The sequence below is a fragment of the Haemaphysalis longicornis genome, unplaced genomic scaffold (assembly GCF_048455015.1).
Source record: "Haemaphysalis longicornis isolate Haplotype H1 unplaced genomic scaffold, Haemaphysalis longicornis Haplotype H1 scaffold_12, whole genome shotgun sequence".
Taxonomy (NCBI): domain Eukaryota; kingdom Metazoa; phylum Arthropoda; class Arachnida; order Ixodida; family Ixodidae; genus Haemaphysalis; species Haemaphysalis longicornis.
Genome location: NW_027526225.1, coordinates 114,573,618 through 114,597,436, shown reverse-complemented (window position 1 = coordinate 114,597,436; position 23,819 = coordinate 114,573,618). Strand labels below are relative to the sequence as shown.

At 45.6% G+C, this 23,819-nt stretch overlaps 1 protein-coding gene across 1 annotated transcript; it reads right to left on the bottom strand.

Moving 5' to 3' along the window:
* Positions 1 to 3,137: 3,137 nt before the first annotated feature.
* On the bottom strand, positions 3,138 to 19,230 carry LOC144161802 (uncharacterized). The gene is made up of 9 exons (XM_077692399.1): positions 19,027 to 19,230; positions 16,269 to 16,333; positions 14,049 to 14,190; positions 13,901 to 13,959; positions 10,983 to 11,097; positions 10,747 to 10,805; positions 6,848 to 6,992; positions 6,681 to 6,721; positions 3,138 to 3,287 (listed from the first exon to the last, which is right to left on the bottom strand). The coding sequence occupies exons 1-9, from the start codon at positions 19,085 to 19,087 to the stop codon at positions 3,138 to 3,140; spliced, it is 837 nt and encodes a 278-aa protein (XP_077548525.1). The 5' UTR covers positions 19,088 to 19,230.
* Positions 19,231 to 23,819: the final 4,589 nt, after the last annotated feature.

The window sequence follows — 23,819 nt, the reverse complement described above, 5'->3', positions numbered from 1 at the left end:
AAGACGATCGCTCGGCCGATCTAACCATATCAAAATGGCCGCGCCCGGTGGCACCGTTGCGGAGATAGAGCGCTCCGAAAATTGCCGTTTTTTCGCCCTTTTGCGCTGATAGTTTGTCACCGCGCCTGACAAAAGTATTTTTTTATGCCACTTTGCGACGCTTTTCAGCGTAAAAACTTTGCAGGCGCACAGAATAGGAAACATAGAAGCCGAATATGTGGGTTTCAAAAAAACGATGTTTTGGTCATTTTTCCGAAGTTGAAAGCCGCGTCCCCCCTTAAGGGGAGACATAGGTCTTGAAATGAACTTTTTTTATTAACTGGTCTATGATGAAAATCACTGTGCATATGTGTTTTGCTTTCCTCATTTCAAATATGTGATTAGTTATCATGTGGCATAAGTGTTTTTTGAGTTACAAAGAAAATACTGGAGCCTAATTAAGTAATTTCTAACGGGCAGTTACGGAACTTTTTATTCAAAATTTTAAAAAATAAACGGTATGGATGTGTAGCTTAAGACCTGCCATGCATGCTGAAGCTATTTATATTCCTGTAAAGATAGTTGATTGGATAGAATTAGTCTAATTATGTCAAGTACAGTTTTCTGAAAACTTAATGAGCTCTAATTATTACTCATAACATTTATTTGAGGCACACTGAGCAAATTAAAATAGCATCAGCATGCAGTTCATTTCATCCCGAATTCAAAGGTGTAAGGTTTATAGAATTCCTTTGAAAAAAACTACCTCAAAACCCCTGTAAGGCTAGGCACATATGCAAAAAAAGGGAAGCTGAGAAAATCGCAGTTGAAGTTTTACTACAAGTGACAGTTTTATCTATTGAGCATATGAAAAAAAGAAAGGTTCTAGAATGTAGCTCGCTTTTCGCTCAACAAGAGCATACCAAGTTTGCTGAAATCCGTTGGTGGGAAAATTATGAAATCCTCTGTCTACAGATGGCACCTGGCAGAAAAACTGAACAAAAGCAAAGCCAGAACGTTGCTTCAATTTTTACGCTGTTGGCAGCGCGCCGTCACTCTTTGGCGACCAAGGCCGAGGTGCCGATCGTGCACCACAGTTGTAAAGTTTATTTTGTTATGTTACTGCTTCATTTGTAGCAATCAAATCAGATTTACATCGCATGAAATGAGTTGTAACGAAGGGGCTGGTAACGGAATGCACCCCACTGTTCTGTAACGTGCATGCGCTTGGCTAGGTGGGACAACCACGTTTTCGGTTTAATCTACTCGTATATCACGTCACTAACGCACATTGTGCTCAGTGCGAGCACTTATAATTTCCAAATTGCTCATCTATATGGCAACCTTCCGACGAGGAAGCGCGCGCCGGAGTGCGGGCCGACACGCCGCGGATTCGTTACACTTCCCTTGCGACGTCGGCATGCGGCATCCTCCACTTTATCATTTTGTTTTCTTTCTATTTGTTGCTGATCGAAAGATAGCACACCTTAGTGCACCCGCAGGCGTAATCATACCGCCAATGCTATCGTCTCGGCAGCCCGCGCGGGCGCAAAGTCTACCTCCGTCTGGGCGCCGTTCTCGCGATAAGTCGTCGTCAGACACGCAGAAAATTGCACTCCAGGCGCCTTTAATACTGCTAGTTCTTCCTTTCAGTTGTCGATAGACATATTTACTTTATTTTTACGCCATGCGGGGCTTTTGCCGGTCCTCGCATAGACGAATACATGAGCCGTTGCCCTGTGATGAGAGTGCCGAGCAGACGACCCACGGCGCCCAGCGCATGAGGTTGCGCCCTGCGGTCACGTGCAGTCAGTAGCCAATTGGGCGGCACGTTCCGTCTCTTTTCTACCCCGGTTTTACTCGCAACCAACGGACGAAACGGAGCGGTTCTGGCGGGGAATTGAAAACAAAAAGACGCACTTTCGAATGAGACCAAGATGGACGCCGTGGCGCATGTAGAACCCGAGTGGCGAGTCCCCGAAAAGATGCTAATTTTCGCGTCGAATCTTGGCCCGATTTTAGCGGTCTTCGGTGCTCTGAATTGATATTATGGCTCAAATACACACTCCTGGGTCTGGATATTTTGCTAACAGGGAGAAAAATAGCTCTGCTTTCCAAAAATGGCGATTTCGAAAAATCGATTTGTTTTGGGGTAAGTCCACTGTCCCAGCAATCTCCTCCCGCAAGCATTATGAAAATCCGTTCACTATCACCGAAACTACGCACGATGAGAAGTCGCGCTTAATTCTTCCATCCCAACTCTCGACCGTAGGCAACGCGACGAAAGGTGCTCTCTCTCTCCCGGAGAGGGGAGCAGCTCACGGCGTTCTCTATGGCAGCCTTCAATGTATCACATGCCGGGGAGTTTTTTTTTCTTCTCCGCAACGTGAAACGGGGGGGTCTATTTCCGGTCTGGTGCCGCAAAAAAGCAGGCATGGCTGCCTGCTCACAAGTGCACGCTCAGGCTGGTAGGGCGTTTTTGAAGGAATAAACGTTTCTTGTCAAGTGGTGTCAATAAAAGGGGAGTATTGTGTTCGTCACTAAAACTTGGTGCGCACTGAAAACACAAAAGAAATGCCAAAACTGTGCATACAGGTTCAGGCATAGATGAAATTGGTACACAGCGCCGACGACTGCAAATCATCACAGGAAATGCGAGAAATAAGCCGCAAGCTGACCAGTGACAGCCAATAGGACCACCCATGGCCTCAATGACACCACTTGGGCCATGCCAGGGGAGCACGATTTCACATATTTCCCAGCGATTTGCGCGCTCACCGCTTCACGTGCATGTGTAATATTCGGCTCAGCTATTCCTGGCAGTGTAATCTAAACGTCGTGCAGGTTTACTTGCTCTGTTCGAAGAGTGTTTGCCGAGTCCCATTAAGTGCAAACATCCTACCTTAGGCATGGGCGTAACTGCATCCTCGGTTTCCTTTTCTTTTCCTGTGGGTGCAAGGGGAGGAGGAGGAGGAGGCAAAACGTTTTATTGAGCAAAAAAAAGAAAGAAGAAGAACAGAAAAAAGACGTCAGTCATTTCGCGCTACTGCAAAGCCAATGGCACAAAACAATGCAGTGCTCAACAAAAGTCCGCACAACATTCTTTTTCAGGGTGGACTGATGGGCAGTTCAGCTTTCAAATATTTTGTAAACCCAGATTACTCACCGCTGTCAGCCACATGGTTGCAGCTAAGTTCTTCCAGTCGAGCGCAGGCTTGCGAAGGAGGGGTGAAAGCCTGCAACTTTTGTGGAAGGCTGTGTGAGGGCTGGCTGTGCCTCCTCTTCAAAAACTTGGCGATTTCGGGTGGCTGTAAGTACAAATAGAAATTAAAAAAAAATGACTAAGTTTTAAAGCAGCCATGAAGAGAAAATACAAGTTTGGTTCATTCAAAAGACTGCCTCGTTAAAATCCTACTGACACCACTTTTAACGTAAACTTCACTCAAATAAGCTACATAGGAAAAAAGGAATGGCCATGCAACCCACTAGCTCATTTCCCCCAACAGAACCTATGATGTCATACCAGACAGCTCTGCGATTGGCGAAGGGCGGCAAAAGCAAACGCAAATTAGGCAGAACTTATAAGCTTGTCGAACGAGCTATTCGCGATAAGCAAACGCAAATTAGGCAGAACTTATAAGCTTGTCGAACGAGCTATTCGCGATCAGTAAGAATGGTGGGACAAACAATGGAAGTTACGAAAGCACACGTAAACATAGCAGTACTGATGCGTACTGTTGTTGGTACTGCGCGCATAATGCTTGGTTTAGCTGCACAGGACTGCGGGGCTCTGGGGTTGTTTCAGACGACACTAGCCGATTGACGCGCGAGCAACAGTGCCTTACGTGACCATATTTGTCGAGCGCGCACCATGTTTCACGAAACGATTGTCTCCATGAACAAAACAAGCCAGGTACTAATTAATACGTTCACAAACAAACCAAAGGCAGAAAACGACTTGCCGCGGTGTGGATGCGCCATCTAGGTTCACTAACGGTAAACAAGTCCCTGTGATGTCATTGCAGACTACGAAAACGCACGACTTAGCGGGAAAATCAAAATTTTATCTTTAATAAAATTTCTAAGTGAATAAAGCGCCCTTTGCATTCAAACAAGCGCTTGGGGCACTATAAAACACGAAATTTTTCTGATAATACAAACTTGTGTTTTGTCTTGATGGCTCCTTTTCGATATTTCGAAATTACCTTCACAAAGCCGTTCCAAGATTAACTAATTAGGCAAGAACTCAAGATTTTTATTTCAAAGTGACCAGGAAGGTCCATTCTGTGCATGGAAGCTATTTTATTATTGCTTTATTTCCTTTAGGTATCCAAAAAGAAAGAGAGAAGTTTCACTTTCTTTTTGACATGAAACTGTTTCTGATTTCGAAAAAAAGGTGAAACTTTTCTTGTTCTTTCTTTAAGCTTAGAGGATATAATGCAATAATCTAATGGCTTCCTTGCACAGAATAGACATTTCCGATCACACCGACGTAAAAATCTTGACTTCTTGTGTAGTTAGTTAATTATGCTCATTGTAAGTTTCAGGTAATTATCTTCCAACTCAAAATGTAGATAGTATTTTTAAACTGAATTCAGTTTTGTTGTTAGAATGGTAAGTTACCTACACCTTCCTAATTTAATTCAATTTGGCCCATAAATAAAAAAGTCGTTTTACTTGCCCCATCCCCCCTTAAAGGAGCCATGAAGAGAAAATACAACTTCGTTTAATTTGAAAGAACTAGGATTCAGTAGCTCACTCAGCTCCATTACAGCCACAAAAGATGTTTTTTTTAACGAAAAAAAAAAGCACGAAGCATTTAAAAACCTTCAAATTTTGCGCCACACTGACGTGTTATGAGCAAGAATGACGTCATACGGGCCAACAATAAAACACAATTTTCAGTGCCTTAACTGCACGTTAGCATTCAAGTGATGCGGTCAAATGGAACTGAGGCCCCATCACAGACGTCCAGTCATGTGTCGTCGCGACAGGTGAGTTAGGAGGCTGCCAATCGCACAAACAAGGTTCCGTGACGTCATAGAAAAGTTGCGGGAAATTGGCTAGGGGGTCGCGACTGCTTCACAAGTTTTAATATCTCCGTTATTTGTTCGAAGATTGCAATGATATTGGTATCATTGTTATCGGGACTAAGCAGTCTTTCTAACAAACCCAACTTCTATTTTGTCTTCATGGCTCCTTTAAAGGGGCTATGAAGAGATTTTCGGCAACCCCTGTGCTCTGCGGGTATCAAGAATTACCACACAGATTTGGTAGAACAGGAGAAAAGATAATGCATTTACAGCTGCTCTCGGAAAGTTGTGAATGGCTCACATTGGCCAGTCACAGCTTCCTCCCACTAGCACAACATGCCGGCCTAGCTAGGGCTGCCATTCTGACAAATTCGCACACAACTGTATACGTGATGTCGGATCTCTGACTCTTGATCAACTCCTAGTCTGTAAGTTTTCAGTTAATGGGTGATTCCGTGCAGACAGCAGCAACCATGCTTATTGTAGAACATTTGGGGATGTTTGTTCCCGCATAAATCGTCACCCTGCTGGCTACGGTTAACACAAAGCCTGCTCAAGCTTGCCGCCATCTATTCTCATGGTTATCGCACGTGACACAAATTTACTGACCTGATGAAATAAAATCCCGCTATATTAGGATTTTGTGCATGAATATGTTTGTCGTAGCAATTTGAAATAGTAAGACATTAAAATTCATCCACCTTTTACTCAAGTGTAAAAACAACGAATGAGAAGTAGTGATGCAACGGATCATGAACAGTTTAATTTGCAAAGTTTCTTCCTGCAAGAAAAATATAGGCTGTTGATGCTGCTTACTCAGTTGGATACGCTCCCCCTATAGCTGGTTTCGCAGAAGTGCTCAACAATACAGTCACAAGTAAAGCTCTCGGTACAAATAAGAAACTAAACAGCAGAGCATGACAGAAAATGTGAGCTAGGTTCTTATGCAGTATTTTTCGGTAACGCACATTCTCATAAACTACGGTCAGTTGGCTAAGTACGCTGCATCTTCTAGACAGTTGGCCAAGTTACCCGCCTGACTGGATGCCACCAGTTCGAATGCTACCTGAAGCAACGAGCAACGTTTTTGCTCGGACAACTTCACCCTATCGGATAACACAAAGGGGAAGAAGTCAGGTGAGAGAATGCAAGTGGCAGCAGGAAAACTGCACGCAAACAGCCGGTAAGTCAGGGGGCCATTATGATGACTGCCAGTCAACCGAAACAGCCGCGTCTTCACAGCAATCAATAAAGGATGCAATACATTCAATTTGCATTGCTCACACCCTTACTCGAAAATAAATTTGAAGTGCGTTCAACTCTCAAATGTTCTTGATGTCAGTGCTAGTTTCACCACCAGCCGACGGTATCGCATGGCGACTTGATATGCGCCTCAAAGCATGCACCGAAAAGACACCTTGTGAAGTCTAGAAGCTGTGACTCCCTAAAATGTTCTGGATTTAGCTTCTGAAAAGGCTGTTTTCTTTAAGTGGATAAAACTCAGGAAAAACAAATGCATTTTCTCTTCATTACTCTTGAAAGAAAATATCCGTTACCAGACAAAAGGTTTAACCCAATAATTGTAAGGTAATGACACGCATAAAAGAACGAAAGCACTGATGTGGGAATCATACATGCACAATTTCTTAATCAGCAAGAACGCCATACCTGATTAATCACTGTAGCTTCTTCACTGGTTCTGTCCTTATCTGAAGGGGGGGAGTTGAGGGGAAAAAGGGGTCAAGGATTCAAATGGCACAATGCAGGGTGGTGCTTTGCAAACACACTGGCAGTCATTCCACCAATCAAACTGAATTTGCAATCACACCACTCACCACTCTGATCCGAGACGTTGCTGGGAAACGTGTCTGAACAACTGGGCACATCTACAGCTGGTGTAGCATCCCGCCATCCTTTGGGGTGACTTCGTGTTACTCGACAGCCCCTGCTTCGTCCAGCCTTAGTGGCAACGATTTCAGACTGCGTGTAAAACATGTTTGTAGAGCTAAAGTTCACAAAACTTTGCCATTGTAACATCACGAGAAAAATGGAGGACTCACATGATAGACCGACTCATCTCCATCAAGTCATGGCAATATTTTTTTTGTTCAAAAATTATTTGTCACAACATTTTGTACGGCACAATGACAAGTATGCACTGGCAACGACTACGTAGGAAAATTATCACTTAAATATATACTGTTTCATAGATAGCGTGCAATGCTACCAAGGCTGGAGAGCAATTCGGCACTTCCTGCGAAAAGTAGGGCTCAAGCCAGCTCAAAGCAATAAACTTGCAGATACTGCGAACTCAATTATTAAAATTTGATTTCATAGAGTTGTCCGACCAGACAAGGTTTACGTACATTTTCTGCTGCAATACAGTGTAGACCGCTTATAACGTATGTCACGGGAGCCGCAAAAATCCGCACTATAAGCGGTACCGCACTATAACTAAAACACGCGCGAATTCAACCACATCGCCACCTAATTCTCAAGTCAACCTATATTTATCATCACTCAAACGCACAGCACTTAAAAACGAAGGCACGGTCTATATTTCGTATTATTTTTAACATCAGCCGCTGCTGCAGGGCAAAACCGCAGTCTCAAAAACGGCGAGCGCGGCTTTAACTTCCGTTGTGTTTGTTTTGAAAGACCATGGCTGCGTTTTTAGCGTCTATGAACAGATGCCGCAAAACGTGATAAGAACGCCAGCATTTTTTTTAACCCCACCTTGTGTTCACGATGCCAAAGGCGGCTGCTTATCAGCGCAACGTACTGGTGGTGGAAATCTTCGGCTTCGCGCGGCTCGAATGTTCGGAAAGGGAAAGAGCGGTGGCTTATCTGCACAACGTTCTAAAGCGTGAACCTCGTGGTAGATTTGGTATCGCGAGAACGTGCAGTGCACGCCAGCGCGGATACAACTGGCGTGGTGTGGGCGGTGCGGTAAGAGGCGGCAACATGGCGTCGGCACTGGCCGTGAAGCGGTGCAGGCAGTTCCAGTAAGTTCCGGCGACCGCTTCTAACCGCTCGCTGAAATGCCGCACGGGGCGCAAGCGAAGATGCTCATGCAAAAAAAGAGATAATAATGTGGGCGAAAAGTGGAATATAAACTGCCATCCACGCTGCTTGTGAAAGCACCCATCAAAAAATACCGCGGTGGTAAGCCTAAACATCTCTGGCGCGGCTAGCCGGCTTGGAGCGCTTCGAATCTCCCGCCATTAGGTACGCGTCTCCCAATTGGTGCAAGTTGTCAGGCTCCTCCCACTGCCACGCGAAGAAGCCACCGCGAGCGAAATCGTCGATACGAGCACGAAAAAAAAAAAAAAAAAAACCTTGCGCAACGCCGATGTGCACGGTGCGTGCATGGCCTGTTTTCGCGCACGGTGCACCGGTGCGCGAAAACAGGCCATGCGGTTCACGATTATTAAAATCAACTTGCCGCGCGCGGATGGGGAGTCTGTTGCTATCTTCTGAGGTTCATCAAGCAAGGTCAGTTGGGGTTATCAGGTACGCACGAACTAAAGGGTGCCTATTTTTTTTTCTTTCGGTGTCTCCGTCAGAGGAGGGCAAGGGGTGCACGCTGCGTCAGATGGCCGATTTCATCCTTTCTTTTTTCTTTTGCTACCCTAAAACGATGCCTCAACTGTGCCGGTCGATCAGCAGACCCGCCGAAAAACCGCACTATAAACGGTATTGTGCTTCAGCCAACCGCATCTTAAGCAGTATGCTTATGCATTGAGTTCTATGGGAGGCAAACCGGTGGTCGCAAAAACCCGCGTTATATCTGGTCCCGCACTATAAGCGGTTACGTTATAAATGGTCTACACTGTATTTGATAGTATTTTGCCAACACTATTTGTTACAAGAGGAACCCGGAGATGGCACCACATGTCCAAAATTATGCTGCGAGACGAGTGCATCTCAACTTTGAGCAGACGACGCGAACAGTTTCACCATTTCTGCCACTCCTTCCAGCCATGAAGACGGCATAATTTGTCTGTGCTTATTTTATTTGCGTATCTTTATCCATATTTAGGAAAAATTCTTCCCGAAAAAAGATCCCAGGCTGCGTTTCAAGCCTCGGTCCTTCCGACGCATGCTTTCCCCAATTTGTGCATCTCTGTCACCACAGGAGTGATACAATTTGTTAATTTTTCCCTGTGGACTACTTGCGTAGCTTCCACTCCGTTGCACGCTATGTACGAAATAGAGTGTAGTTCTAACGCACAAAATTCTTGCCACTGACTTCCAATGCAGAGAACAAACTATATTGATATCTCAAATGCAGTTTAAGGGTGTCATGCAATGCAGAGCGAGAAAAAAAGAAAAAAAAAAGCTGCTATCTACTGTTCAGCAGAGTACGGTTTCATAGGCTTCAATGGCCTTCGTGGATAGCTACCTACGGCATGCTTGTTTTGCTTGGAACGCAATGGCTTGGAATTAAGGCTTTCCACTACAGCTACTACAGTTAAACTTGGATATTAACAACGTTGACAAAGGTTCGCACTTTTTCGTCAAATGCAGGTTTCGAGTTTGGGCTTGCGTGAATGAAGCAGAAACAAAACCAGAATGATAGACATCCGTGAAGGTGAACCAACCCTTCGAGGATTTATTTCACAGTAAAAACTGCATGATCGGCCCCTGCTGCTTTTGCAAGAGCTTACACACTACGCGTAGCTCCAAAGAAGCCCCTATTCACGAACGTAACTTTTCAACACTTTCTCCCTCTAGGCACTTTCTCGTTCAAAATGCACTTCAAGAACCAAACTTATGCTGAAAGGGGCCTTTCGCAAACTTGATGCTGTTTTCCGCACTCAAAATTGCCGAGAGGCTAGCCGGGATACTGTGGTGGGCGCCAACGGCATTTCAAATTGCGAGCTTGTCATGACAAAAGAAAACATTTCATTTTCTCGCAGCACAACTCGCCACCGACGAACAGACACAACAGACTACAGTGGAGACACTGTGCAACAGGCAAGCCTAGCACCTCAAATCTTAGATGTCGAAAAGCCACCACACTCTCACATGTAAAAACAGGCAGTAGATTGCAATGCGGGTGAAAAAAAATAGTGTACTTACTCTTGCCACCTCACGTAACACTATAGAATCAGAACCTAAAGTGGATGCTACGTCAGCCATGGCAGGCAGGCGCTAGTCACTCCATACATCATCAGCATCATGATGAATTTTGTTTTTGGGGATTTTAGACATCTTCATAGCTGCTGGCTCTTTAAGCTAGTGCCAGTATTCGGTAAATTAATGCATTTCTCTTGCCGATTTTTCCAGAAAAAATGCAAAAAAAAAAAGATTGATCAGCTTAGCAACTTCGTACATCAAGGTCAACCGCTGCAATGTTTTCGTTACACAGAAGTCTCAAACACGTGGCTACAATGGGGGTGGCAATAGGGAATTTAAAAACTTCGTTAAATCAAGAAATTTGTTACTTAAAGGTTCACTACATCCATGTTTAACTGTAATCTACTGCGCTTCCACTACATAGTGTCAAATTCCAGACGAAAAAGGCCATGCAGCAGCACTTTGCAACTTGACACCACAAGAATACTAATTCACTAAGAGGTGCTTGGACTTCCAATGACTGTATTATCAACGTCAATGGCGGCAGCAAGCTCAGGAGATGCTAGCTATATATGTGCACCTCAAACTGCGCGAAGTGACGAAATGCGGCGTGATGTCAAACTCCCAAATGAGTTTGCCACAAAAATCATACCTGACGAGTCGCCACAACTGGGTTACAGGCTTCTTTTTCTTTCTCTGTGGACAAGGAGGCTGGAAGGAAAAGAACCGAGAGAAAGAAGAACTGCTTCAGTAGTTTCATGCTACCACAAAGCTACGCTCAACCGTTCAGCTCTTTACAGAAGCCCACAAAATGTTCCCCCTTTGATGCAGGGTGGATGTCACAGCCAACAAACATTACTGATTTGTATTCTCAGTCAAATTCCTCACCCTTCTCGGACTCACAGTCGCGGGGCAAATTCTCCAAAGGGGGGCCCACTTGCGAAGAAAGCGTAAGAGTGCGCCGCTTCCGTGAACGCCTCGGCGTCTTTTCCCCACCAGTTTTCTGCAAGCAAAAGAAAAGAAGAAGATACTCTTTTTAAGGTGGCGAAACAGAGTAAGAGAAAGAAGATAAAGCTGCTTACCACAACATAATGAAATGGTTCTATATATGCTGATAAACACTCGTTTTTTAAACAGTGAAACCTGGTTTCCTTTTCGCCTTTTTTTTTTTGTTGTTGTCGTTTTAAGAATTTTGTTGAAGCTACTCACAAATGCACCGAGATTACTCAAAGATCACCGAGACAATTCTCCTGAGCTGCCCATCCCCTCCAATATAATTAGCATTTGGTTGGGCTGTAATGATTTAAGGCTAACTATCTCCTAACCACAAATTTCACTCTCCAAAATGGAGCTGATGGCACCGCCGCTAGACAGGCAATCAACACTGCTGGATCTTTTTTAATGAGCCATACCTCACGCTCCTTACCTTATGGCGTACAGTCAGCACAGACTACATACTTGTTTTCGATAGATCCCTCAATGACATCCCGAATCACAGCGAAAGGAGCAATTGCAATAGCCTCAGTGAAGGCAGCATTGATATAGGGTTCACAACATCGTTGTTTGAAAGTACCTGAGCAAGCCCAACGATTTCATGAAAGCAGCCAGTCATGCAGCCTGTGACCACTCCATAATACGAAAAGGATAGTCAAGACCACAAATGTACCATATTTATTCGAACCTAATCTGATAGTTTTTTTGAAATACTGATATATCAAACTCCAGGGTCGGCTTGGATTCGAGGATTTTGAAACGCGTGCCAATTTCCAATTGAAATTGAAGGAAATGGCGTGCAGCTAGCGCCACCCAGAAAAGAAAGTATTGTAAACATTACTAGACGAGCCAGTAGCCACTTAATCAGGGGCCATAGCTGGGGGCGATGCCACCATTTTGAACTGTGCAGATAGTGGCCTGCGTGCAGTGTGGCATTTGGCTTTGACAGCGCAATGGCACCAAACAAGCGGTACCATTATAGTGCCTTATAAAAGAAAAGTTGTTTTAGCCGCAGAGTTGTCGTAGAACGTTCAAGCCAGGCGGGACTTCGGCGTGGATGAAAAAAAAATGTCCGTCGCTGGAGGACACAACGGGAGGATATTTGCGTGCGCCGCAACGAGGATGGCATTCAGAGGCTAGCAGCGATGATGACTCAGAATGAGCACCGCATCTTCATGTTCAATAAACGTGTTTTCTTTTTGTGAACGCTGACCTCACCTTTTTGTTTGGCCTACATTCGAGGCGTTTTTTTTTTTTTCTTTTTTCGTGGCTTCGGACTTTCGGGGGTCGGCTTAGAATCGGAGCCGGCCTAGATTCGAATAAATACGGTATACCAGAGCCACAAGTGTCAAAGGCACACCAATCACATAGCCTTTGCGCAAGTATCTTCACAACATTATTGTTAACTTTGCTTTAGAAAAATACCAAGAACTTTCACCTATGCCCATTCACCACTGTGTCAGCTAAACGTCTCGATAACATGATTTGTCACACTGACCCCATGTTTAATTCTGGGTGCCTTAACCCTTTCAAGAAAACAAAAATTTACCCTGAAAGTACACTTTTTCCCAACCTTCTCGGTCTCCTTGAGGTAGCCTTTTGAGGGAGCCCTTGAGTTGCCATTTCCCAATCCACATCGTGGACTACGACGACAGCTTAGCCAAGTTTGAATATTTCGCACGCCATTCACAATAAATGAATAAAGCTAAAAACGTGAATTGTTTTCAGCACGCAACACTCTGCAAGCCGACCGTGCACACGTGCCACTGCCCGCGCAGATAACGACGACGGCATCGCACTACCTTCGTTTATGATCTGATGAGCTTCAGCTACAGCCTACTGTCACTCCCCAGAATGGAACTAGGGGAGGTTAGAGTGGAAAGAAATCGTGCTTGAAATCATCATCTACAATAACGTCAAGCCCAAAGCCCAACAGTGGTTTCAAACCATCCGTAGGCGCATAAGCACTGCCCATCTTTGCACGAGTAAGGCCCCGCACACGCGGTGTATGCTGATTGGTGCACTCCACACTGGCCTCATTCCCAGGTTCATGCATAACTTAGAAAAAGGTGCCTTCACTAAAGGCGCCTTTAATTCTCATAAGGATCTAATGCTTTTGAAACGTATGGTGGCCTTTTATTAACCCTTTCAGACGCTATTTACACAACAGTGTACATTTCAATTTAGCAGTTTTTTTTAACAGAAAGAAATACGAATACTTCAAGTTTTTACTATTTTAGCATAATTTTGTATCCTTCATCTAACAATGAAGATTTTAGGGCCATCTGGCACCTAGTAAGATTACTAAGACCATAACAATGGCACGCACGTGACGGCTTTAGCGAGTGAGCTTTTTCAACTTTCTCGTCGTTTCCTCAAAATACTTGCAGCCCTAACAAAATACAGAAACAATGCATATCACACAAATATATACAAATGTGGACATATTCGGTGCTATTTGACGCTCCTTACCTCTGTGACGCATGTACACAATTCTGTAAATGACTGGGGAAAAAAAAAAATTGTGTTGGGGTCAGTAACCTGCCAATTCGTCTTATTTGGTGAGATACAGAACCCAGAAACAGCAACAAAAAATTAGTAGAGGGAAACAGTGAGCAGCATCTGAAAGGGCTAAGCCTGCCTTAAGACACGAGTTGTCGGCACTCTGGATGCGCAGTAACTAGAAAATAAATGCAGCTTACACGGGGTGGTGGCCCATCGACCAGAAAATGCAAAAAGTAATAATAAATAAATAAAGAACTGCAAAGGGCACCGACAAGTGCCACATTTCCTGCTTGGCGCAGGCATTATACCTGACAAGTCGCGATGCTTACATCGGTGCACGCTTTGTCAGCGGGCTCCTCTGAAGTCACTAAAAGGAGGAAGAAAAAGAAAAGGAGGGGGCGTTTATTCACTTCCTCGTTCCCACAAAACCTGCGACTCTTAGGACAGGCCACTCACCCTCCTTGCTGCCTGGAGAACCAGCAGGATCCCACAACCTGGTGGTGGCTTTCGAAGCCACCTTCGATGGCTTCTTTTGCGAAAGACTCGATCTCGTTTCGCCATTCCTGAACTTGGACAGCTTGACACGAGTCTGAGGAGTCTGCAAATTTTAAAATGCAAATGAAGCGCCATGCACGAAAGTTTCGTTACGCTTCAGAAGCTTGGAGGTTTCTGCCACCAGTCAAGCGAAAGAAACGCTGAACTCCCCGAATCGAGGTTACATATGAAACCTCTAATCCGAGATTACAGGCATAAAGAATTTCCCCCGTTCCGGGCTTGCAAATATATATCAGCCTAATATAATTACAAACATAAGCAGGTCAGGTAACTCAAAATACCACAGCTAAAACAAGCGGCAGACCATCTTGGGCATAAAGTTAGAAAATACAAAAAAATAAACAAATAAAAATGTGTGACAAGGTTTTCTTTAAATTTAAAGAAGGCTTCACATGCACATGGAATTGAAGGCTGCACCCAAGTAACGTTATTAGAGCCTAATTTATATAAACAACCCTATTATAATACACTTACATGGCATGCATCAGGTCTAGTGCAATTTCAAGTAGGAAACATTCACTTGAACCTTGAAGTGGCATTTCCTAAGTTATGCCTCACTCCATAGAGAAACCCATTCGTATTACTTCAACAATTTCAATTACGGTTTAACAAACTCCGATATTTCATATTTACGTGGTCTGAAAATCATCAGAATCGTTTTTCTTGCGCACACGGTTTATTCTGAGTACCGAATTATCGATTACATCGAACTGTTTTGCAACCCCTTCAAGAAACAATACATCGAGGTTTGAACTTCTGTTACGCACACACGAAGCCTGAAAAGCAGAGGGATCGACCTTCTGCTTTTGAACGTAGCATGGCCGTGCCATGTGTTATAATGAACCCAACATTAACAGGGCTATCACCGGCCGTTTGCACAAAATACAATTGCAAGTGCAAGATAGACTGACGCTGCCTGTAACAGAGGCTCCTTGTCTTAAGGGGGGGACACTGGTCTTAAAACTTTTAAATTTTCAAGTAAACTCTGAAACTTGCCAGGCTTGCTGCATTTTTTACCGCTGATTTAAAATATGCTATTATTTTTTTAGCTCGTCAAATAGTTCTCAAGATAATTTACCATTTTTGGTCATCTCGTCTGAGCACGGCTGGGTGTCTTCGAGCTTTTTCAAGCGAGAGACCTGGTAAGGTTGTGCGCGCAAACACTAGACAAAACGGTGTTGGTCATGCAACTGTAATCTTAATATTTTACAATACTATTGACCGTGGTGAGTGCAATAATTGAAGCAGTTTTTTTTTTATGCATCGCTTGGAACTGATTTTACAAAAGCTCATTAAACTTCGGTGTTTAAAATGGGCACTCAAAATGGTTCCTTGCCACTGGTGACACCAAGGTTTTAATGAGAGCACCCCTCCCAATGATTTCTGCAAGCTTCTCTTTTGCATCAGCTGAATCCCCTTTCCAACCCCTAAGATGTGTAGCTATCACCCAAGCTGGCATTCTAGCTCCACTTACAACTCTTGCACAGCAGCAGCCACGCTGGGACTTAAAGGAGCCATGAAGACAAAATACAAGTTGGGTTTATTAGAAAGACTGCTTAGTCCCGATAACAATGATACCAATATCATCACAATCTTCGAACAAATAACGGAGATATTAAAGAAAACGTGTGAAGCAGTCGCGGCCTTCTAGCCAATTTCCCTCAACTTTTCTATGACGTCACGGAACCTTGTTTGTGCGATTGGCGGCCGCCTAACTGACCTGTCGCAACGACACATGACTGGACGTCTGTAATGGGGCCTCTAGCTCCATTTGACCGCATCACTTTAATGGTAACGTGCAGTTAACGCACTGAAAATTATGTTTTATTGTTGGCCCGTATGACGTCATCCTTGCTCATAACACGTCACTGTGGCGCAAAATTTGAAAGTTTTTAAATACTTCTTGTTTTCTTTTCGTTAAAAAACAAAAACATATTTTGTGGCTGTAATGGAGCTGAGTGAGATACCGAATTCGAGCTCCTTAAAATTAAACCAAGTTGCACTTTCTCTTCATGGCTCCTTTAATTAAGTCGCAGCGTGGCTACTGCTGCACGACAATCGTCGTGCATGCATGGGCACGGCTAAATGAGATGAAGTTGCTAACGGCATGGGAAATCATACCTTGGGAGGCTTGGCAGGCACAGGAGTCTGGATGGCTTCCAGTACAGGCAATCGCTCCAAAATCACTGTTTACAGCGGGGAGAGGGCCACGAGGACAAAACAAACTGCAGTGAACGCCAGAAAGTTCAATCCCACCGACTACAAGGCTTCGCTTTTCCACAGCAGTGAAAAGCGAGAGATTTTAATTTTATTGCGATGGATACTCTACTGTCTGGGATAATAAAGACTGTAGAGAGGAAAAGTTGATAACCACCTGACTAATGTAAAACACGTTAGGGCAGGTTGGTGCAGAATGGTGATAAAATTAGAGCGCGATTGAGACGACAAGAGAAAGACAGCTTATTCCGTCATCTTTCTCTTGTCTCCGTCGCGCTCTAATTAAGTCGCTGACCACCTGAATGTTGGCATCCTTTATTTCAGAGTGCGAAATGCATTTTCATGCTTTCAACAACACAAAGCGTTGCCCGCGAAAAAAACGGGGCAAGAACTGCTGCCAGACTTGACACTCGAATTTACCGCAAAACAGGAGTCAGGCCTGTGTTAATGAGCGCAAATAAAGCCGCAAAAAATCCAGCTGGAGTTTGGGAGTGAAGCAACAAACTACAGTTGCAAATGACCAAATTGAGCTATTACTGAAAATGCGCATGTTCACCAATAGCAAGGTGGGATCAGAAAATAAATGTCCTGCACCAAGCGGCTCCTCATGCTATTACGATCTTCAATGATTATTGCATAAGAACAATTGTTTTGTTCAGTGTCTGGATGTTACAACAACACATGAATAGTCTCCTCCCAACCGCCATCCTTCTATTGTTTAGTTGCTTTACCTTGATGTTAAACTGTGCAAAAGTAACGTTTTTTTTTTTTTTTTTTTTTTTCAGGCTTCAGACACAGGGCCAACATTTGTCACCTTGTAACAGAAAACTTAACGGCAAAAGGAACAGCCTCCAGGGGAAACTCGGGCGTTGAATGCCAGATTTTCCCCCCGCCTTTTTTTATTTATCTTTTAGGAAAATCTTAGCAGTCAGGATTTCCCTGAGGATTTTTTTCATCTCGTTAGGCAAATATTGGCAGTCAGGTTTTCCTTAGGCGTATTTTGCACTCGATCAGCAATTCATCTGCAATGTGCAAACATGGGCGCGTTGGCAGGATTTTATCTTGAGGGGGACAAACCCATTGTATTGAGAGGGGAGAGGGAAATGGTGTAAAGCAGGGTGCAAGACCTGGGGTGGCTTGGGGAGGGGGGAGGGGGGCCAGTGCCCTTTTTGCAACCCCCTGCCAACGCTCACATCTGCAACTTCCAGCCCAGGTGAAATGTTGGTCCCCTTGTTTAGACTACCTTCAAGTACTAAACTCGCTCTTTGCAAAGAAAAAAAAACTGTCCACCATAAGCAAACCAGGCAGCAGGTGTTCAATAATAATGCACACCTGCTCACTAAAAGTCACTCCACTGAACTGTAAACCATAGGCTTAAATGTAACTGCAGGACTCAGTGGCGAAACCATGACAAGAGAAAGGTTGTGCTTTTTTTTTTCTTCTACTGCACGTAAAACTGCCCTATTCCTACAACCTTTCATGTGTAATGCACAAACTTGTGAGGCCGGCCTCAAATGTTCGTGCGCGATTATTTAAACAAACAAGCACGAATCTTTTACCGCGCCCTTCTTTGGCAACTCCTTCCCGGCTACACCTTGCGAAAATACGTAGTCCCACTGGAATGTATTCCTTTTACGTTGCCGCCACGCCTAACTCCGGAAGTGCGTTCCAGTATGGAACCACGTGGAAACGTGGGAAGACCTCAGCTGTACTAGCCAGGTTTGACGCAGTGCATATTAATCCAGCTACGCGCGTCCGCAGCAGGAACACGCGGTCATGATAACGGCACTGTAGGTGAAGCCAGCTGTCGTGTTATCTGTTATCTCTGTTGTGGCCGAGCGCCGGGGTGCGCTGGCCGAGGTGACGTCACTGTCTGAACTGTATAAAACGCGCCTGTCAATAAACACGGGGCTTTTTTTTTTTTTTGGTACGGTTACATAGGAGTGGCTTGTCTTTTTCTCGCATCACCGCTCCTTAAGGAGAGGACGGGACACCAGAGCTTAATTTTGCAAAGCGTCTATTTAGCGGTCGAGGTGCCTAACCCTAATTTCGTTCACACTTCGCAATACGCGTACGGCGACCGTGCCGGCTCGCACTTCACGAGCGCTGCAAAATGTGGGCCCATTCTTGGGCTCGTTTCTTAAGCAAGCATCGCTCGCTTTTGTGGCCCGCCTGAATGGCTTTGTTGCCGCCGGACTAGTCTTTTAAGCAGTCGTCAGGACTCGGCCCTGCGTTTGCCTTAGTGGCAGTTAGGGTTAAGACACAATGGCACGTCTTCGGAACAACCATGTGTTAGCGCTCGAGGCGCTCACCAAGATGCGGTTACACCACGACGTTCGTACATTATAAAATTATTTGCGCTCCATCTTGCTACACTAAAGGAACAAAGTTATCTTTGAGCCCAAACGAAATAACGCCGAACAGCGAGCACTACATGATCCCGTTACCGAAGCAAGATGGCCGTGCATTTAGGGCAACCAAAAATTTGATGTCGAAAAACTTGATGAAAAACATCACTAAAAAAAACGAGAGGACTCGCGAATTCAAAATGCCGTTGGGATAATCGATGCAGCTATTTTAGAGAAACACTAAGCCCATAGGCAAGCGTTTGAATATAAACAATCATGACACCGCCGGGTTGCGGGCACAACGCGGCGTTTACCTCGACATGGCTTGAGGCCGTAGCTCAGGTAAAGTGCCGTCAGCGAGGTCGAAGTCATCATCGTGGTGTTCGCAAACTCTTCTTCGCAAAGGATTAAGGACCCTCGAGGGTCCTTTTTACATGAAGTTCACAAAAAAAAATGACGAACCGACAACTCCGCGTCAAGCGGCCGCCGGCGTCTGATGTGGTGCTCCTTCCTCAATAGTCCGCAGTGCACGCATGCGCACTGCGCATAATTTGTCTAAAAGTTTGCGCACTGAAAGACGCGTGGCAGCACTAACGGCACAGTGGTCAAAAAATAAAGTAACCAGCAGAAACGTGCCTTGAGATCATGTACCTAGCGGGGAACATGTAACTAGCAATTATCGTCACGTAAACTACAAGAGATGTCAGTTAACGGCATCCATGGTTAACGGAGTATGACTAACTCCGAAACCAGCGCGCTGCCCGGAGCGTCTGAAAGCGCGAGTCAATACAACATGCTGACAACGTTGTAAGCTAGGACTGAAACCGTACCGAAACCGAAAATATCAGAAGCGACCCGCTACAAAGGGTAAAGTTAATAACTCCCGGTACCAAAGCGAAATATCCTTCTGTCGAGTGATGGAACGCGTCAGGACGATTGTAATAAAATTTCAAAGGGTGCCTCATTAAGGAGGGAGGTAAAATGTGGGTCATCCGGTCGTATTTGTTTTTCGCAGTGTGCGGAGTTAGGTTTCGGCGACGGATGCGCCAACGAACTATACTACGTCACTCGGTGACTTCTCTCATTGTGCTGGCTACGAGATGGCGAGATGCTGGGAGTTGCTTGCTCCGGAATAGGTCATTGTTTCGTATTATTTAACATGAGATATGACTGCAAATATTGCAACGTCCTCAGGTCATGATTCATTAGAGAGTAGACAGGGTTGTTTGCTCCAAGAACATAGCACTGTTTTGCATTATTTTTTAATAAAATGCGTCTAAATCCCCTATCTCCATCGCTTCGGGCTGGTTAAAGACCAGTTTTCTATGGCGGGCTGGTTAGGCCGGTGGTGCCTCCAATGAGGGACATACATAACGTGAAAACTCCGTGACCATTCCGAAACAGAAACCAATGATGCATGGTTCTTTAAATTAAGGTGATGGGGACTCATTCTCACACGCTGAACACCAAGTTGAGGGTTCGATTCCAAGCCATTTCTTCAAGCAGCAGGATCCCGAAATTCAGTGTTCCGCCCGACCCTTCGTGCACATTACTGGTGCCAGGAAATACTGAGTTTACGCGGATTTCATCACACCACCAGGTTGAATTCTCTCCTACAAAACTGTCAGCAAGAGAAATTTTTCACTGCACAGCCTTGTCGAAGGCGCCATTCGTCTTGAGAGAGGAAACTTATAATTTTACGGCCGGCGTGAGGCTAGCCCAAGGCTTTTGGGAAAGATGTGCGCACGGCACGCAGAAAATCTCCAGACGTTCGATGTCCAGCTCACGTTTTGTTCTTGCACGATTTTTGCCATGACAGTTTCACATTCATTCCTCTGCTCAAATGGCTGGGTAAATGAACTCTGTGCAGACATGAATGCGTAGCTTGTAGATACTTGTCACTGCAACGACGTTTGGTGTGGATGTGACGGGGAGGACTCCCCACGAAGAGGACGGGCAATGCCAGGCTTCCTCACTCGCCCGCTGTCTTCTCGATCCCTTCGGTGCGTCTTTCTTGAACTTGTTTTGGTAGCCCCTCGTCTGGTGCGAACGCGCGCTCGGCCTATAGGCCTCCTGCGCTGCCCAGGGGGCGCTGCGCAAGCGGCTTCCGGGCAGTACTTCCGGGTAGTACAAAGCTGCGCGGGTCCCATAGGATCCCGTGTTGACAGAAGCAAAATGAGCTCGACGCTCCCGATTATTTTGCGACGTGGTCACCAGCTCATCCCCGACGCGTCAGATCTATTTCAGCGATCAACTTGGCATTAGGGGAAAAAGCTTTGCAGCGCTAAACACGTTTACAGCGCCGACGAAAGTGCCGGGACCGTGACGGCGTCTGCTACTCGCAGGTTCACCGATCGATGGTCGTACGAAGTGAAATTTTAAGTAAAATTTCTAGTTTAAACTAATACTCTAGGTGACAAAGACTTCTAAAAAACAGCCGATCAAAAAAGAAGAGTGACGCAATCGGCGATGATCGCGCTTTAAAAAGCCAGCGAGTCCGACGGACCGCAGGCTCGCCTGCTGCGGTGCGCCGCTCTTTTGCGTACCTGCACACTATGCGTGCGCTTTCATTAAACAGTGCTCGTTTGCGTCGCCGTTACGAATACATGGTGCAGCGTTAGCTTGCCGTTTTGTTGCGTGTCTCAGTGACAAAATGCGGCGACCGTCAGAAGCGTGAAATCTGTTTTCGATTCCGAAATTAGTGGCCGTAAAACAAAGTGGTCGGGCGAACTAAGAGGCCGCTCGCTTTCCTTGTTTGCTCTCACTTTACTTAATTACGCTCTTGCAGCATACATTCCCAGTTCGCACCTAATAGCCTAGAATCGGGGTCAGCAACGGCTGAGTTCCATGCAGCCTACGCAGCCGAGGGCTGGACGGCAAATAAGGGGGTGGGGGGGGGGGGGGGGGGAGGAGGAGGGGGGCTTTGAATGCAAAGAGAAAAAATTCATCGAATTTCTAATAATATTTGACAATAATCTGGCGAAGTGTGAAGATCAAGGGGGGGGGGGGGGCAATTCAACTGGAGGACGTAACTTATCTGTTCTTGTACGCTGTCTAACTCCATTTGAAGTCATAACTGGCGTGTCGGCGTACGACCCCTGCACTAGAAAACCAACACGGTCAGTGATGATCGTATAGAAATATTCGGGGCCCCGCGCCGTGTATGCGGCTGTGTTATGTGATGTTATAGAAGTACACATCTCTGCAGGGCGTGTGATTTGGTGCGTGTTTTGCGTCCTTTAATAGCGCTTAATTTGTTTATTTAATTGGCGCTATTGCCCCACCTACTCGCTATGTACCCTGCCGTTCGTAAATCGTGCGGCGTAAAACGTTACGCAAGAATCATTTAGTTTGCGAAAATACGAAACAAAATTTCCACTCGTTTCAAAGGCGGTGCCAGGCCAGCAGTGTCAGCTGAGTCGGCTGCGCAATTCTTGCGTTCGCTTGCATGCTCCCGGTGAAGCAACATTTGCAGTTACCTCAGGATGTAAGATGAGCAGCGTTCCGTGTTTATGCTACTCGTGAACTTTCCTTTGTCGACCGCACGCAAGAAGAAAAAACTGCGTAAGGGGAACTGTCGTCAAACAGTTAATCCACCCGACCTGGCGATATACTGGCGACCACCGCGACAGCTCGCTCAAAAGAAAGCCGAAAAATTGGCTTCGTTTTGCGGATATTATTTTGTTTAGCCTCTGCAGCTACTTTAGGGGCTATTTCATACAGTATGCAGTGATTTAAACACGCCACAAAGCGCCACAACCAACTTTCACTCTGGTTTGTAATTGAAAACACATGGAGGGCGGCGAGGGTCGTCTGCTTTTGTACTACCCAGAGGCGTCGGCCGCTAGGGGCGCTGCGTGTCGCCAAAACTCCAGCGCAGGAGGCCTATCGCGCAAGAATTCAGCAAATTTTGTCGTGGATGATGTACACAAGAATACAGGAAGTTCGTCCGTACGTACGTCTTGCCGCATCGCCATCACAACGCTCCTCCCCTCCTCCCTCCCCCCCCCCCCCCTAAAAAAAGTGGGGTTGGAAGGATTGCTAGAATCACTGCGTATGCGTAGGAGTGGAATCACACCATTGAGGAGCAGTATATTCCGCTCAGGGCCGCAGCCAGATAATTTTTTTCAGGGGGAGGGGGTTATATGTTAAGGTAGGGGAGAAGTTTGCCCCCCCCCCCCCCCCCCAAAAAAAAAAAAACGCTACCACTCGCTTTACACTGCCTGGAAAATATTTCTATGGGGGGGGGGGATGTCAGGAGGATGGGGTGGACTCCCGCCCCTACCCCTGGCTACATCCCCGATTCCATTCCTAAAATAGGGCTATCAGGAGGCACACGTTAACTAACCTTGTTTTCACAACTCTGTGCAAAAAATTATTTTGCAGAAAAGCCAACTTTACGGCAAAGCCAGCAAAATTTGCCGATACAGAGGATTCGGAAACGGCCTTCATTCTCTCCTCCTGGTGACGCAAATTGCATTCGCGGTGGAGGCGGCTGAGAGAGTAGTGCGGTTCACGTTACCCTGTGACGTCACACGGCCTTGAGCGCTCGCTCCCGCAGCCGACGCAGAGCGGTTATAAAAGGTGCGCGCGGAGTAGAAACTGACCTGACCAAGAGGTCGCCTTATGAGGACATTGGATACAATCATAGCTGCTCTGTTATCGCGCATCATGTCACGTGAACGCCGCACATTATTTACAGCGAAGCTGTATGTGGCTTGGATCTCAGGGTCTCGCTCCGGCGCAACTATTTACCAAGCGAGGTGTGTTCATCGCGTGCAAAAATTCCTATAAAATGCAATAAAGATCGCAGGGCCTCCACATCTTGAAATAAGACGGCCTATATTTCTCCTGAATAAATGTCTTCGCATCAATGCATTTGTGTTGAGGGGTGAAGCCGAATTTAACGAGACCGTTGTAAGCTTGGTCTTTTAAGCTGGCTTTCCCACATCGTGTGTTGTACAGTGAAGCATAGCCATCCACGGACGGAGTATAGTCCATTGTAGTATAGTTACAGCACCCCTTCGATTACGCTCACCCAGCGTGAGATTCAGTTTTTAGAATCATCTTTTTACGACAGACAGCACGTGGACCGGCTTCGACCACC